The sequence below is a fragment of the Ranitomeya imitator genome, chromosome 1, assembly GCF_032444005.1.
Source record: "Ranitomeya imitator isolate aRanImi1 chromosome 1, aRanImi1.pri, whole genome shotgun sequence".
In the NCBI taxonomy this organism is placed as follows: domain Eukaryota; kingdom Metazoa; phylum Chordata; class Amphibia; order Anura; family Dendrobatidae; genus Ranitomeya; species Ranitomeya imitator.
The window spans coordinates 852,644,435-852,661,754 of NC_091282.1; the positions used below are offsets into that span (position 1 = coordinate 852,644,435).

Genomic DNA, 17,320 nt, shown 5'->3' on the forward strand with positions numbered 1-17,320 from the left:
GGCAAAAGGGCCAACAAGTGCTAAGCATCTCTGGGAACTCCTTCAAGATTGTTGGAAGACCGTTCCTGGTGACTACCTCTTGAAGCTCATCAAAAGAATGCCAAGAGTGTGCAAATCAGTAATCAAAGCAAAAGGTGGCTACTTTGAAGAACCTATAATATAAGACATAATTTCAGTTTCACACTTTTTTGTTAAGTATATAATTTAACATGTGTTAATTCATAGATTTGATGCCTTCAGTGTGAATGTCCAAATTTCATAGTCATGAAAATACTGAAAAATCTTTAAATGAGACGGTATATATATATATATATATATATATATATATATATATATATATATATATATATATATATATATATATATATATACACACACACACACACACACACACAGTTAGGTCCATATATATTTGGACAGAGACAACATTTTTCTAATTTTGGTTACAGACATTACCACTATGAATTTAAAACAAAACAATTCAGATGCAGTTGAAGTTCAGACTTTCAGCTTTCATTTGAGGGTATCCACATTAAAATTGGATGAAAGGTTTAGGAGTTTCAGCTCCTTAACATGTGCCACCCTGTTTTTAAAGGGATCAAAAGTAATTGGACAATTGACTCCAAGGCTATTTCATGGACAGGTGTGGGCAATCCCTTCGTTATGTCATTCTCAATTAAGCAGATAAAAGGCCTGGAGTTGATTTGAGGTGTGGTGCTTGCATTTGAAAGGTTTTGCTGTGAAGTAAACATGCGGTTAAAGGAGCTCTCCATGCAGGTGAAACAAGCCATCCTTAAGCTGCGAAAACAGAAAAAACCCATCCGAGAAATTGCTACAATATTAGGAGTGGCAAAATCTACAGTTTGGTACATCCTGAGAAAGAAAGAAAGCACTAGTGAACTCATCAATGCAAAAAGACCTGGGCCCCCAAGGAAGACAAAAGTGGTGGATGATCGCAGAATAATCTCCATGGTGAAGAGAAACCCCTTCACAACAGCCAACCAAGTGAACAACACTCTCCAGGAGGTAGGCGTATCAATATCCAGATCAATCATAAAGAGAAGACTGCATGAAAGTAAATACAGAGTGTTCACTGCACGGTGCAAGCCACTCATAAGCATCAAGAATAAAAAGGCTAGACTGGACTTTGCAAAAAAACATCTAAAAAAGCCAGCACAGTTCTGGAAGAACATTCTTTGGACAAATGAAACAAAGATCAACCTCTACCAGAATGATGGAAAGAGAAAAGTATGGTGAAGTCTTGGTACAGCTCATGATCCAAAGCATACCACATCTGTAAAACACGGCGGAGGCAGTGTGATGGCTTGGGCATGTATGGCTGCCAGTGGCACTGGGTCACTAGTGTTTATTGATGATGTGACACAGGACAGAAGCAACCGAATGAATTCTGAGGTATTCAGAGACATACTGTGTGCTCAGATCCAGCCAAATGCAGCCAAACTGATTGGTCGTCGTTTCATACTACAGATGGACAATGAAACAAAACATAAAGCCAAAACAACCCAGGAGTTTATTAAAGCAAAGAAGTGGAATATTCTTGAATGGCCAAGTCAGTCACCTGATCTCAACCCAATTGAGCATGCATTTCACTTGTTAACGACTAAACTTCAGACAGAAAGGCCTACAAACAAACAGCAACTGAAAACCACTGCAGTGAAGGCCTGGCAGAGCATCAAAAAGGAGGAAACACAGCGTCTGGTGATGTCCATGAGTTCAAGACTTCAGGCAGCCATTGCCAACAAAGGGTTTTCAACCAAGTACTAAAAATGGACATTTTATTTAAAATTATTGAACCTTTCATTCAATTTTAATGTGGATACCCGTAAATGAAAGCTGAAAGTCTGAAGTTCAACTGCATCTGAATTGTTTTGTTTAAAATTCATTGTGGTAATGTCTATTATCACAGGAGGCAAGGTGGGGTGATGCTGGGATGAGGAGGTGCTGGGATGAGAAGGTGCTGGGATGAGAAGGTGCTGGGATGAGAAGGTGCTGGGATCAGGAGGTGCTGGGATCAGGAGGTGCTGGGATCAGGAGGTGCTGGGATGAGAAGGTGCTGGGATCAGGAGGTGCTGGGATCAGGAGGTGCTGGGATCAGGAGGTGCTGGGATCAGGAGGTGCTGGGATGAGAAGGTGCTGGGATCAGGAGGTGCTGGGATCAGGAGGTGCAGTGAGAGGTATGGCGTGAGAGGGGTCCCTGGCGTACCATGCAGGTTTACCTAGGTGGCAGAGGTGCGGTGGCAGAGGTCCGGTGGCAGAGGTGCGGTGGCGGGGGTGTGGCAGCAGAGGAGGCGCAGGAAGCGGGGTCCCTTTCCCCGGTGTGGTGATGCAGCAGGCCCGGTATGCAGCAGAGCCGGGTGAATCCTCTTGTTATCGGTGGGCGCGGCCATCTTCCTGAGGCCGCGCGTGTGCAGATGAAGCGCTCTGCTCCCGGGGCTTCAGGAAAATGGCCGCGGGAGGCCGCGCGTGCGCAGATGGAGATCGCGGCGGCCATTTTTCTGAAGCCCCGGGAAGCAGAGCGCTCCATCTGCGCACGCGCGGCCTCCGGAAAATGGCCGCCACCACCGATAACAAGAGGATTCACCCGGCTCTGCTGCATACCGGGCCTGCTGGATCACCATACCGGGGAAAGGGACCCCGCTTACTGCGCCTCCTCTGCCGCCACACCCCCGCAACCGCACCTCTGCCACCGCACCTCTGCCACCGAGGTAAGCCTGCATTGCGACTATTAGACGCACCCCCCATTTCCCCCCCTTTTTTGGGGGGGAAAAAGTGCGTCTTTTAGTCCGAAAAATACGGTATATATATATATATATATATATATATATATATATATATATATATATATTATTATTATTATTATTATTATTTATTGTTATAGCGCCATTTATTCCATGGCGCTTTACATGTGAGGAGGGGTATACATAATGAAAACAAGTACAATAATCTTAAACAATACAAGTCATAACTGGTACAGGAGGAATGAGGACCCTGCCCGCGAGGGCTCACAATCTACAAGGGATGGGTGAGAATACAGTAGGTGAGGGTAGAGATGGTCATGCAGCGGTTTGGTCGATCGGTGGTAGCTGCAGGTTGTAGGCTTGTCTGAAGAGGTGGGTCTTCAGGTTCTTTTTGAAGGTTTCGATGGTAGGCGAGAGTCTGATGTGTTGTGGTAGAGGGTTCCAGAGTAGGGGTGATACGCGAGAGAAATCTTGTATACGATTGTGGGAAGAGGAGATAAGAGGGGAGTAGAGTAGGAGATCTTGTGAGGATCGGAGGTTGCGGGTAGGTAAGTACCGGGAGACGAGGTCACAGATGTATGGAGGAGACAGGTTGTGGATGGCTTTGTACGTCATGGTTAGGGTTTTGTAGTGGAGTCTCTGGGCAATGGGGAGCCAGTGAAGGGATTGACAGAGGGGAGAGGCCGGGGAATAGCGGGGGGACAGGTGGATTAGTCGGGCAGCAGAGTTTAGAATAGATTGGAGGGGTGCGAGAGTGTTAGCGGGGAGGCCACAGAGCAGGAGGTTGCAGTAGTCAAGGCGAGAGATGATGAGGGCATGGACTAGGGTTTTTGCAGATTCATGGTTGAGGAATGAACGGATTCGTGAAATATTTTTGAGTTGCAGTCGGCAGGAAGTGGAAAGGGCTTGGATATGTGGTTTGAAGGAGAGATCAGCGTCAAGGATTACCCCGAGGCAGCGAGCTTGTGGGACTGGGGAGAGTGGGCAGCCATTTACTGTAATTGATAGGTTCGTTGGGGGGGTCGCGTGAGATGGGGGAAAGATGATGAATTCTGTTTTGTCCATGTTAAGTTTCAAAAATCTAGCGGAGAAGAAGGATGAAATAGTGGACAGACATTGAGGGATTCTGGTTAGAAGGGAGGTGATATCTGGTCCAGAGATGTAGATCTGTGTGTCGTCAGCATAGAGGTGATACTGAAAGCCATGAGATTCTATGAGCTGTCCCAGGCCAAAGGTGTAAATGGAGAAGAGCAAGGGCCCAAGGACTGAACCTTGTGGGACTCCGACAGATAGAGGGCGAGGTGAGGAGGTGGTGTGTGAGTGGGAGACGCTGAATGTCCGGTCTGTTAGGTATGATGAGATCCAGGATAGGGCCAAGTCTGCGATGCCAAGGGATGAGAGGGTTTGTAATAATAGGGAATGGTCCACTGTGTCAAAGGCAGCCGACAGGTCGAGGAGGAGGAGGACAGAGTAGTGTCGCTTGCTCTTGGCGGTTAAGAGGTCATTGGTGACTTTAGTTAGGGCAGTTTCGGTGGAATGGTGTGACCGGAAGCCAGATTGTAGGCGGTCAAAGAGGGAGCAGGAAGAGAGATGGGAGGACAGTTCAAGGTAAACGTGTTGTTCCAGTAGTTTGGAGGCATAGGGGAGAAGTGATATAGGGCGATAGCTAGATACAGAGGATGGGTCAAGAGAGGGCTTTTTGAGGATAGGTGTGATGGAGGCATGTTTAAAGCTTGAGGGGAAAACACCAGTTGTTAGAGATAAGTTGAAGAAATGGGTTAGGGTTGGGATGAAGATTGTGGTGAGGTTTGGGATGAGGTGGGATGGGAGTGGGTCAAGTGCACAGGTGGTGAGATGTGATCTTGAGAGTAGAGTGGAGATATGTATATATATATATATATATATATATATATATATATATATATAGTATATATATATATATAGTAGAGTGGAGATATATATATATATATATATATATATATATATATATATATATATTCTAATCACTGCCCTCTTGCTTCATTCCAAATAAATCAGAATTTAAAAATACACATTTGGTATCATTGTGTTCAGAAATGCCTGATTTATCAAAATATAGAAAGAATTTTATCGGTAAACATCGGAATGAGAAAAAAAATCCAAAACGCCAGAAATATTTTTTGGTTGCTGTAACAAAATGCCATAACAGGCAATCAAAACATCGTATCTTCCTAAAAATAGTATCAATAAAAACGTCAGCTCGGCGTGCAAAAAAGGTACTCGCCCAGCCCCAGATCTTGAAAAGTGGAGATACTACGTGTCTCAGAAAATGGAGTTTGTTTGTTTTTTTTAAATACAAAACTTTGGCTTGCTTTTTCACCACATAAAAACAACCTAGACATGTTTGGTATCTGAGAACTCATAATGACCTGTAGAGTCATAGTGGCAGGTCAGTTTTAGCATTTAGTGAACATGGTAAAAAACAAACAAACAAACAAAAAAATGTGTGGAATTGCACTTTTTTTTGCAATTTCACCCCACTTGGATTTTTTTGCCGTTTTCCAGTACGATATGGTAAAACCAATGGGGTCATTCAAAAGTACAACTCGTCCCGCAAAAACAGGATTTTTGGTTGCTTACCGTAAAATCTGTTTCTCGGAGCCTTCATTGGGGGACACAGGAACCATAAGATTGAAATAATAATCACAAACATGAGAACTGTAAACATGAGAACAGTCATAGAACGTAGAACCACAGAAACTGAACAACATGGGAGGGTGCTGTGTCCCCCAATGAAGTCTCAGAGAAACAGATTTTACGGTAAGCGACCAAAAATCCTGTTTTCTCTATCGCCTCTCATTGGGGGACACAGGAACCATGGGACGTCCCAAAGCAGGGAAAAACAGACTTCCATCAGGTCAGAGGACTCAACACTGCCGCCTGCAAGATCCTTCTGCCTAGGCTGGCGTAGGACCTTGTAAAATTTGGCGAACGTGTGGATGGAAGACCAGGTCGCCGCTTTGCAAAGCTGTAGGGCGGAAGCCCTGTGGTGTACAGCCCAGGAAGAACCAACTGCCCGGGTAGAGTGAGCCTTTATCCCAGGAGGTATGACTCACGTCTAGACCCCAGCCCATTTCCCAAGCTGGGCAGCTGTCTCCTCTTCCTCAGGGACATCTGGATCTCCTCAGTAGAGGACGCATGGGTCAGGGAACTTGTATCCTCTGGATACAAAATAGATTCATTTCACGGCCCCGGGATCGTTTCTTCGAATCCCGACCTCCAAGAGACCCCGCTAAAGTCCCGAGTTTCTTTGCAGCCATTGTTTCCCTCCTTAAATCCGGGGTAATCGTTCCCGTCCCAGAAGAGGAACGGTTCACAGGCTTCTGTTCGAATCTCTTTGTACCGAAAAAGGACGACAAGGTTTGTCCCAGTCTGGATTTCAAATTGCTGAACAAGAAGTTTCATCTTAGACACTTCAGGATGGAATCCCCCGTTCAGTAATCACTTCCATGGAGGCTCAGGAATTTCTGTCTCAGGCTTCCGGAAGTCTATCCATCGTCCTCGACACTCTAGCCCATTTTGGGTGGCTCGTCAACAGGAAGAAGTCCGGTCTTGTTCCTTCTCAGCGCCTCATATTTCTGGGCATGCTCTTTGACACTTGTCGGACCAGAGTCTTCCTTCCTGAAGACAAGATATCCCTCCTTCGTCGGGAAGTTGGCTTGCTCCAGGGTTCTAGGCTTCCCACCTTTCCGATTGGCCATGAAGGTCCTGGGAAGGATGGTTGCAACATTAGAAGCGATTCCCTTCATCCACTTCACTCAAGACCTCTTCAGCAGGCTATTCTATCACAGTGGGACAGGTCTGTCTTCTCCCTGCATCGTCCGATCCGGCTTTCTCCCAGTGTCAAACGGTTCCTCAACTGGTGGCCGAGGTCACCTCTCATATCCCAGGGCAGATCCTTCCTTCCAGTTCTCTGGCAGGTGGTGACGACAGACGCCAGCCTGCTTGGCTGAGGTGCAGGGCTTTGTCACCTGACTGTTCAGGGTCGTTGGTCGGCGCAGGAGTCCTCTCTGCCGATCAATGTCCTCGAGTTCCAGGTCATCTTTCTGACTCTTCTTCACTGGGTAAGGATTTTCAGGGGTCTGCCAATTCGAATCAAGACGGACAATACCACAGCTGTGGCATATGTCAACCACCAGGGGGGACTCGGGAATTTTCTGGCCTCGGCAGAGGTATCCAGGCTCCTCCTTTGGGCAGAGGCAACGTCCTGGTGAGATCCGCGGTGCAGGTCCCCGGCGTGGACATTTGGGCCGTCTACTTCCTCAGCCGCGAGGGCCTCGCGGCAGGGGAATGATCCTTGCTTCAGGAGGTCTTCCATCAGATTTTTCTTTGATGGGGGACTCCGGAAGTGGACCTAACGGTGTCCCGAATGAACAGGAAGGTCCCTCGGGTCGTCCCAAGGTCCCACGATCTTCTCGCAGTGGTGTTGACGCTCTGGCCATTCCTTGGTCGCAGTTCCTGCTCCCCTATCTTTTTCCACCCCGTCCTTGTTTCCCAAGCTGTTGAAAAAGATCAAGGCGGAAGGGGTGCCGGTCATTCTAATTGCCACGGATTGGCCCAGGAAATTTTGATTTGCGGAGATCATCAATCTTCACGCGGACGCCCCCTGGCGCCTTCCAGACAGACCCGATCTGCTGTCTCAGGGTCCGATCTGCCACCCGAATTCTCGGTCGCTCAGTTTAACGGCGTGGTTGTTGAGACCGCAGTTCTAAGAGCATCCGGCCTTTCAGACTGGGTGATTCACACTATGATCCAGGCTAGGAAGCCTTCGTCTTCCAGGATCTACTATCGTACCTGGGAGGCTTACTTCCATTGGTGCGAGTCCAACCGCGTTTCACCTATGTCCTTTTTCCTGCCTTCCATTTTGGCTTTCCTTCAGGCAGGACTAGATTCGGACCTTGCTCTTAGTTCCCTTAAGGACCAGGTTTCTGCGTTCTCCATCCCTTTTCAGAAGACGCTATCTTCTCAGCCACAGGTTAAGACTTTCCTTCAAGGAGTAGCCCACGCTGTCCCTCCGTGCAGGGCCCCTGTGGATTCAAGGGATTTAAATCTTGTGCTGGAGGTTCTGAGAGGTTCCCCCCTTTGAGCCTCTCAGGGAGGTTTCCCTGTCAGTTCTATCTTGGAAGGTGTTTTTTTTTTGCTAGGATTGAACTTCTAAGCACGCTTGTGTGCTAGGATCTTGGTCCTGCTGTGGGATCTATGAGGATACGAGGTGGCAGTACACGCCGTACTCAAAGTCCGTATTGTGGGTTTACAGGTGTGACTGTTCACCCTGTATCCCTCTGGAAAATCTGAAAAGGAACGATGCACATTGCGGTAGATAAGGGTCTAATGAAAGACCCGTGTCCACCTCCTACTGACACTAAGCTAAACTGAAGTTCATAATGACAGTCGGTGGGGTGTACACTGCAGAGGAGGAGCTAACTTTTTTGTGCATAGTGTCAGCCTCCTAGTGGCAGCAGCATACACCCATGGTTCCTGTGTCCCCCAATGAGAGGCGATAGAGAAAAAGCAAGCCCTGACATGGCCATATTGACAAAAAAATTAAACTAGTTATGGTTCTGGGAAGAAGGGGAGTGAATAACAAAAACGCAAAATCAAAACGTCGTGAAGGGGTTAATGTTTTGGAAAAACATTTGCTTCAATTTTTGGGTCATTCATCAGTGTGATTACTTTATGAATGGTTGATCCCCTGCCCACAAAACCAAGGCTGTGACAACGTTTCTCAATGACCACAACATTAACATTTTAGAGAGGTCAGGTAATTCTCTTGACCATAACCCCATAGAAAATGCCTGGAATTTAATGACAAACAAGGTTCAAGAGACAGGATCCGGCAACATCAACGATCTAAAGAGGTGCAGAACACTGTGGATAACCATGGACTCCACATACTTCACCAGAATTGCTGAATTCCTAAACAACTGCAGATGGTGATAAAGTGTAAGGGTGACATGACAAAATACTAATTGTAACAAAATATCCAAAATAAAACAATTGAAATATTAAAACTTTGTGGTTTTGTTGAACTTGTAACATTTTTTTTCCCTGACACTGTATATATCCACTACTAAAGCCAAATCAGTACCATAAAGTAAAGTACACCAGGACATGTAGCTGTACAGAGCAGTAAGCATCTTTCTCAAAATTAATTAGAACCCTGTTTTATAATACACTATTCGGCCATGTTCTCACAAGAGCTCATTTTAAAATAATAAAATTCTTATGATCAATTTTTCATCCATCAGTGCATCATTACTTTTCTCAAAGAAAGAAAGAATAAACAAAAACCATATTTCTTACATTATGTGATAGGCATTGTCCTAGATGTATAGAATTACAACAGAACCTTTACATGCAGTAACTGGGAAAGAGATGGCTTGCAGGTCACGGAGCTCTATATAACTGTTATAAAAAAAAATTTCAGCCTCCATATCTTGAACAATGCAGTTAATTTTGATAGAATAAGATCTTAGAATGAAGTTATACCAATGCGCAACTTTCCAGTATACACCTTGTCTAAATGCAGGGAAGTTAGGAAATGGCAATTCATGAAATATCGCAGAACCCTTATGAAAAATATTACACAATGCAAACACTTGTATTACAGTTTAATAAAACACATATACAATGTTTTCCTAGGGCAAATACCACAAGAAAAAAAAAAAATAGAAGACCTTAAATCTATTCACTTACTTAAAGTAGCGGTTAGGCTTGTAATGGACTTTCAGGTGGCTCATAAGCTCTTGCATGCTATTTAGTATTGCTCCGCATCCACTAATCGAGCAAAAGAACTTTTTATCTGTAAAACGAAAAAAAATTCTATGAATGAGATGGTCTCCATGATATAGTTATTTTCCTCAGTAACAGCTCTCACAACTAATGGACATTTGGATTTCTCGTAAAAAAACTTAGACTTGAAGCAGTCCTCATTCTGTTAACAGAGACAGATACAGTAACAAATATTTATAAGCAATCTTATGAAATCGCTTTAGAAAAATACATAAAACTGAGAAATTTGGGCCGAGTGTGTTTACAGTAGATAGTCAAATAATGGATAACATTCTGCAAGTACAGGAAGGTAGTTACAGTCCCCAAAATAATCTGTGCCCCCTTCCTATAAAAGCAGTTTTGACATATGAATTTTGCTTCTCTTCTGTGATAAACAAAGCTCATCAAAAGAAATTAGTCCTGTTGAAAATGGAAACCCTTAAAAGGGGTTGTCCGGTCTTGGTGCTATGTAACTGCAGACATCTGAATCATTTCAGCGTGCACATGGCACACGGTCAGGATTCTGCAGTATTGACATAGAAAGCGGTGGGGGTGGGATCACGTGACTTCAAGTACGTGATTTGCATACTTCTGGACTGTACTATACATGCTCAGCTTCAATCACTTCACTTGTATTTAGTGAGGCTGAGCACGTCTAGTCTGCATGTGACCGCATGCATGCAAATTGCTTATTTGTGGTCATGTGACTTCCTGATCTCACCGGAGAATTCTGACAGCATGCAGAGAGCACTCTGAAAGAAGGACAACCCCTTCAAACACAGGGCAAGCTGGCATAAAGATGGCACAAGAATCCTCAAATTAGGCTATGTCAAGATGGTGACTGATATAATTGCACCATTTAGCTGCATTGGATTATTTGGTGCAGTCGTTTTCCAGTTCAGGAAGTAGCATACTGTATCTGCGGCATATAATGAAAGTCCAGACTGCTGGTTCAGATGGCAACCATTTCTGCTGCACACACTTCTTGACCACTAGCAGTAAGGCAAAAGTGAATAAAATAATTGTAGTTTTCTCATTGCCCAGAAAAGTGCTCTGCATAGAGTGGAGAGATAGGCTGGTCCCTTACTTATAGTGTTTATTAGTAGCAACAATGGACTTTGGTACCTAAACACATCATGGAGTTTGGAAAGTTTATTCTACTCGCAAATTAAAAAGGGTTATCCACCTCTGAACAACCCCTACTTAAAAGCTAAAGTGTTCATAATAAAATTAAAAAAAATACACTGCTCAAAAAAATAAAGGGAACGCTAAAATCCTACATCCTAGATATCACTGAATGGAATATTCCAGTTGTAAATCTTTATTCATTATATAGTGGAATGCATTGAGAACATTAATACCTAAAAATGATCAATGTAAAATCACAACTAATATCCCATGGAGGTCTGGAGTTGGAATGATGCTCAAAATCAAAGTGGAAAATCAAATTACAGGCTGATCCAATTTCAGTGGAAATGCCTCAAGACAAGGAAATGATGCTCAGTAGTGTGTGTGGCGTCCACGTGCCTCTATAACTTCCCTACAACGCCTGAGCATGCTCCTGATGAGTCGGTGGATGTTATCCTGAGGGATCCCCTCACAGACCTGGATTAAGGCATCAGTTAACTCATGGAAAGTCTGTGGTGCAATGTGTCGTTGGTGGATGGAACGAGACATGATGTCCCAGATGTGCTTGATTGGATTCAGGACTGGGGAAGGGGCAGGCCAGTCCTTAGCATCAATGCCTTCATCATGGAGGAACTGCTGACACACTCCAGTCACATGTGGCCTAGCATTGTCATGAATCAGCAGGAACCCAGGGCCCACTGCAACTGCATATGGTCTCACAATGGGTCTGATGATCTCATCCCGGTACCTAAAGGCAGTCAGGGTACCTCTGGCTAGCACTTGGAGGGCTGTGCGGCCCTCCAAAGAAATGCCTTCCCACACCACTACTGACCTACTGCAAAACTGGTCAAACCGGCGCCTGCAGAGTCTGTCACGTCTGTCACATGTTGTTGTGAATTCTGTGGCTGAATTCACTCCTGTGGTCACAAGTGGTACTGCAGCTTCTGAGCTTCCTCCCTCAGGTGTTCTGGTGAGCTCGTTAACTGCTTCATTACTTAACTCCGCCTGATGCTGCTATCCTTGCTCCTTGTCAATGTTTCAGTGTTGGATCTGAGCTTCTCCTGATTGTTCCTGTGACCTGCTGCTCTGTATAGCTAAGTGCCTTTTGCTTTTTTGTTGCTTTTTTTCTGTCCAGCTTGTCTTTTGTTTTGCTGGAAGCTCTGAGACGCAAAGGGTGTACCGCCGTGCCGTTAGTTCGGCACGGTGGGGTTTTTTTTGCCCCCTTTGCGTGGTTTTGCTTTAGGGTTTTTTGTAGACTGCAAAGTTCGCTTTACTGTCCTCGCTCTGTCCTAGAATATCGGGCCCCACTTTGCTGAATCTATTTCATCCCTACGTTTTGTCTTTTCATCTTACTCGCAGTCATTATATGTGGGGGGCTGCCTTTTCCTTTGGGGAATTTCTCTGGGGCAAGTCAGGCCTATATTTCTATCTTCAGGCTAGCTAGTTTCTTAGGCTGTGCCGAGTTGCCTAGGTAGTTGTTGGGCGCAGTCCACGGCCGCTTTTAGTTGTGTTTAGGATAGGATCAGGTGTGCAGTCTACAGAGTTTCCACGTCTCAGAGCTCGTTCTTGTATTTTTGGGTATTTGTCAGATCACTGTGTGCGCTCTGATCGCTAAGCACACTGTGTTTCTGGATTGCCTTCATAACACCTGTCATTAGCAAACATAACAGTACAAGGAGCCAAACTAATGATTCTCAATAGAGGGAAAGAAAAAGTTCTGACATCATTTTTTTTTTTTTTTTCTGCTCTGTGTTCACTTTTTTTTTTTCCCCTAGACATTTGGGTGATTCTGGACACAGGTGTGGACATGGATATTCAGGGTCTGTGCTCTTCAATGGATAATCTCGTTATAAATGTACAAAAAATTCAAGATACTATTGATCAGAAATCTATGTTAGAACCAAGAATTCCTATTCCTGATTTGTTTTTTGGAGATAGAACTAAGTTTCTAAGTTTCAAAAATAATTGTAAGCTATTTCTGGCCTTGAAACCTCATTCTTCTGGTAATCCTATTCAACAGGTTTTGATTATTATTTCTTTTTTGCGCGGCGACCCTCAAGACTGGGCATTTTCTCTTGCGCCAGGAGACCCTGCATTGAGTAGTGTCGATGCGTTTTTCCTGGCGCTCGGATTGCTGTACGATGAGCCTAATTCAGTGGATCAGGCTGAGAAAAATTTGCTGGCTTTGTGCCAGGGTCAGGATGATATAGAAGTATATTGTCAGAAATTTAGGAAATGGTCAGTACTCACTCAGTGGAATGAATCTGCGCTGGCAGCTTTGTTCAGAAAGGGTCTCTCTGAGGCTCTTAAGGATGTCATGGTGGGATTTCCTATGCCTGCTGGTTTGAATGAGTCTTTGTCTTTGGCCATTCAGATCGGTCGACGCTTGCGCGAGCGTAAATCTGTGCACCATTTGGCGGTACTGCCTGAGGTTAAACCTGAGCCTATGCAGTGCGATAGGACTATGACTAGAGTTGAACGGCAGGAATACAGACGTCTGAATGGTCTGTGTTTCTACTGTGGTGATTCCACTCATGCTATTTCTGATTGTCCTAAGCGCACTAAGCGGTCCGCTAGGTCTGCCGTCATTGGTACTGTACAGTCCAAATTCCTTCTGTCCATTACCTTGATATGCTCTTTGTCGTCGTTTTCTGTCATGGCGTTTGTGGATTCGGGCGCTGCCCTGAATCTGATGGATTTGGATTATGCTAAACGTTGTGGGTTTTTCTTGGAGCCTTTGCGGTGTCCTATTCCATTGAGAGGAATTGATGCTACACCTTTGGCCAAGAATAAACCTCAATACTGGGCCCAGCTGACCATGTGCATGGCTCCTGCACATCAGGAAGTTATTCGCTTTCTGGTGTTGCATAATCTGCATGATGTGGTCGTGTTGGGGTTGCCATGGCTACAAACCCATAATCCAGTATTGGATTGGAATTCCATGTCGGTATCCAGCTGGGGTTGTCAGGGGGTACATGGTGATGTTCCATTTTTGTCGATTTCGTCATCCACCCCTTCTGAGGTCCCAGAGTTCTTGTCTGATTATCAGGATGTATTTGAAGAGCCCAAGTCCGATGCTCTACCTCCGCATAGGGATTGTGATTGTGCTATCAATTTGATTCCTGGTAGTAAATTCCCTAAAGGTCGATTATTTAATTTATCCGTGCCCGAACACGCCGCTATGCGCAGTTATGTGAAGGAATCCCTGGAGAAGGGACATATTCGCCCATCGTCATCACCACTGGGAGCAGGGTTCTTCTTTGTAGCCAAGAAGGATGGTTCGCTGAGACCGTGTATTGATTACCGCCTTCTTAATAAGATCACTGTTAAATTTCAGTATCCCTTGCCATTGTTATCTGACTTGTTTGCTCGGATTAAGGGGGCTAGTTGGTTCACTAAGATAGATCTTCGTGGTGCGTATAATCTGGTGAGAATCAGGCAAGGAGATGAATGGAAAACTGCATTCAATACGCCCGAGGGTCATTTTGAGTATCTAGTGATGCCGTTCGGACTTGCCAATGCTCCATCTGTGTTTCAGTCTTTTATGCATGACATCTTCCGTGAGTATCTGGATAAATTCCTGATTGTTTACTTGGATGACATTTTGATCTTCTCAGATGATTGGGAGTCTCATGTGAAGCAGGTCAGAATGGTTTTTCAGGTCCTGCGTGCTAACTCTTTGTTTGTGAAGGGATCAAAGTGTCTCTTCGGTGTGCAGAAAGTTTCATTTTTAGGGTTCATCTTTACCCCTTCTACTATCGAGATGGATCCAGTTAAGGTCCAAGCCATCCAGGATTGGATTCAGCCGACATCTCTGAAAAGTCTGCAAAAGTTCCTGGGCTTTGCTAATTTTTATCGTCGCTTCATCTGTAATTTTTCTAGCATTGCCAAACCATTGACCGATTTGACCAAGAAGGGTGCTGATTTGGTTAATTGGTCTTCTGCTGCTGTGGAAGCTTTTCAGGAGTTGAAGCGTCGTTTTTGTTCTGCCCCTGTGTTGTATCAGCCAGATGTTTCTCTTCCGTTCCAGGTCGAGGTTGATGCTTCTGAGATTGGAGCAGGGGCGGTTTTGTCACAGAGAGGTTCTGATTGCTCAGTGATGAAACCATGTGCTTTCTTTCCAAGGAAGTTTTCGCCCGCTGAGCGTAATTATGATGTGGGCAATCGAGAGTTGCTGGCCATGAAGTGGGCATTCGAGGAGTGGCGTCATTGGCTTGAAGGAGCTAAGCATCGCGTGGTGGTATTGACTGATCATAAGAACTTGACTTATCTCGAGTCTGCCAAGCGCTTGAATCCTAGACAGGCCCGTTGGTCGTTATTTTTTGCCCGCTTCGACTTTGTGATTTCGTACCTTCCGGGCTCTAAAAATGTGAAGGCGGATGCTCTGTCTAGGAGTTTTGTGGCCGACTCTCCGGGTTTATCTGAGCCAGCGGGTATCCTCAAGGAAGGAGTCATTGTGTCTGCCATCTCCCCTGATTTGCGGCGGGTGCTGCAAAAATTTCAGGCGAATAAACCTGATCGTTGTCCAGCAGAGAAACTGTTCGTCCCTGATAGGTGGACTAATAAACTTATCTCTGAACTTCATTGTTCGGTGTTGGCTGGTCATCCTGGAATCTTTGGTACCAGAGAGTTAGTGGCTAGATCCTTCTGGTGGCCATCTCTGTCACGGGATGTACGTACTTTTGTGCAGTCCTGTGGGATTTGTGCTAGGGCTAAGCCCTGCTGTTCTCGTGCCAGTGGGTTGCTTTTGCCCTTGCCGGTCCCAAAGAGGCCTTGGACACATATTTCGATGGATTTCATTTCTGACCTTCCCGTTTCTCAAAAGATGTCAGTCATTTGGGTGGTCTGTGATCGCTTTTCTAAAATGGTCCATCTGGTGCCCTTGGCTAAATTGCCTTCCTCCTCTGATTTGGTACCTTTGTTCTTTCAGCATGTGGTTCGGTTGCATGGCATTCCTGAGAATATTGTTTCTGACAGAGGTTCCCAGTTTGTTTCAAGGTTTTGGCGAGCCTTTTGTGGTAGGATGGGCATTGACCTATCCTTTTCCTCGGCTTTCCATCCTCAGACTAATGGCCAGACCGAACGAACCAATCAGACCTTGGAAACATATCTGAGATGTTTTGTTTCTGCAGACCAGGATGATTGGGTGTCCTTTTTGCCGTTGGCTGAGTTCGCCCTTAATAATCGGGCCAGCTCGGCTACCTTGGTTTCTCCATTTTTTTGCAATTCTGGGTTCCATCCTCGTTTCTCTTCAGGACAGGTTGAGTCTTCGGACTGTCCTGGTGTGGATTCTGTGGTGGATAGGTTGCAGCAGATCTGGACTCAGGTAGTGGACAATTTGATCTTGTCCCAGGAGAAAGCTCAACTTTTCGCTAATCGCAGACGCCGTGTGGGTCCCCGACTTCGTGTTGGGGATCTGGTTTGGTTATCTTCTCGTCATATTCCTATGAAGGTTTCCTCTCCTAAATTTAAACCTCGTTTTATTGGTCCGTATAGGATTTCTGAGGTTCTCAATCCTGTGTCTTTTCGTTTGACCCTCCCAGACTCCTTTTCCATACATAATGTATTCCATAGGTCGTTGTTGCGGAGATACGTGGCACCTATGGTTCCATCTGTTGAGCCTCCTGCCCCGGTTTTGGTGGAGGGGGAATTGGAGTATATTGTGGAGAAGATTTTGGATTCTCGTGTTTCTAGACGGAAACTCCAGTATCTGGTTAAATGGAAGGGTTATGCTCAGGAAGGTAATTCCTGGGTTTTTGCCTCTGATGTTCATGCTTCCGATCTTGTTCGTGCCTTTCATGCGGCTCATCCTGGTCGGCCTGGGGGCTCTGGTGAGGGTTCGGTGACCCCTCCTCAAGGGGGGGGGGTACTGTTGCGAATTCTGTGGCTGAATTCACTCCTGTGGTCACAAGTGGTACTGCAGCTTCTGAGCTTCCTCCCTCAGGTGTTCTGGTGAGCTCGTTAACTGCTTCATTACTTAACTCCGCCTGATGCTGCTATCCTTGCTCCTTGTCAATGTTTCAGTGTTGGATCTGAGCTTCTCCTGATTGTTCCTGTGACCTGCTGCTCTGTATAGCTAAGTGCCTTTTGCTTTTTTGTTGCTTTTTTTCTGTCCAGCTTGTCTTTTGTTTTGCTGGAAGCTCTGAGACGCAAAGGGTGTACCGCCGTGCCGTTAGTTCGGCACGGTGGGTTTTTTTTTGCCCCCTTTGCGTGGTTTTGCTTTAGGGTTTTTTGTAGACTGCAAAGTTCGCTTTACTGTCCTCGCTCTGTCCTAGAATATCGGGCCCCACTTTGCTGAATCTATTTCATCCCTACGTTTTGTCTTTTCATCTTACTCACAGTCATTATATGTGGGGGGCTGCCTTTTCCTTTGGGGAATTTCTCTGGGGCAAGTCAGGCCTATTTTTCTATCTTCAGGCTAGCTAGTTTCTTAGGCTGTGCCGAGTTGCCTAGGTAGTTGTTGGGCGCAGTCCACGGCCGCTTTTAGTTGTGTTTAGGATAGGATCAGGTGTGCAGTCTACAGAGTTTCCACGTCTCAGAGCTCGTTCTTGTATTTTTGGGTATTTGTCAGATCACTGTGTGCGCTCTGATCGCTAAGCACACTGTGTTTCTGGATTGCCTTC

General features: G+C 45.4%; 1 protein-coding gene across 1 annotated transcript in view; it reads right to left on the bottom strand.

Moving 5' to 3' along the window:
* The window catches only part of ZNF414 (zinc finger protein 414), a 58,406-nt gene that overhangs the window by 20,516 nt on the left and 20,570 nt on the right, over positions 1-17,320 (bottom strand). The window contains exon 4 of the mRNA XM_069741633.1: positions 9,495-9,600. Coding sequence (XP_069597734.1) covers positions 9,495-9,600 — 106 coding nt within the window. The remainder of the gene's footprint in view (positions 1-9,494; positions 9,601-17,320) is intronic.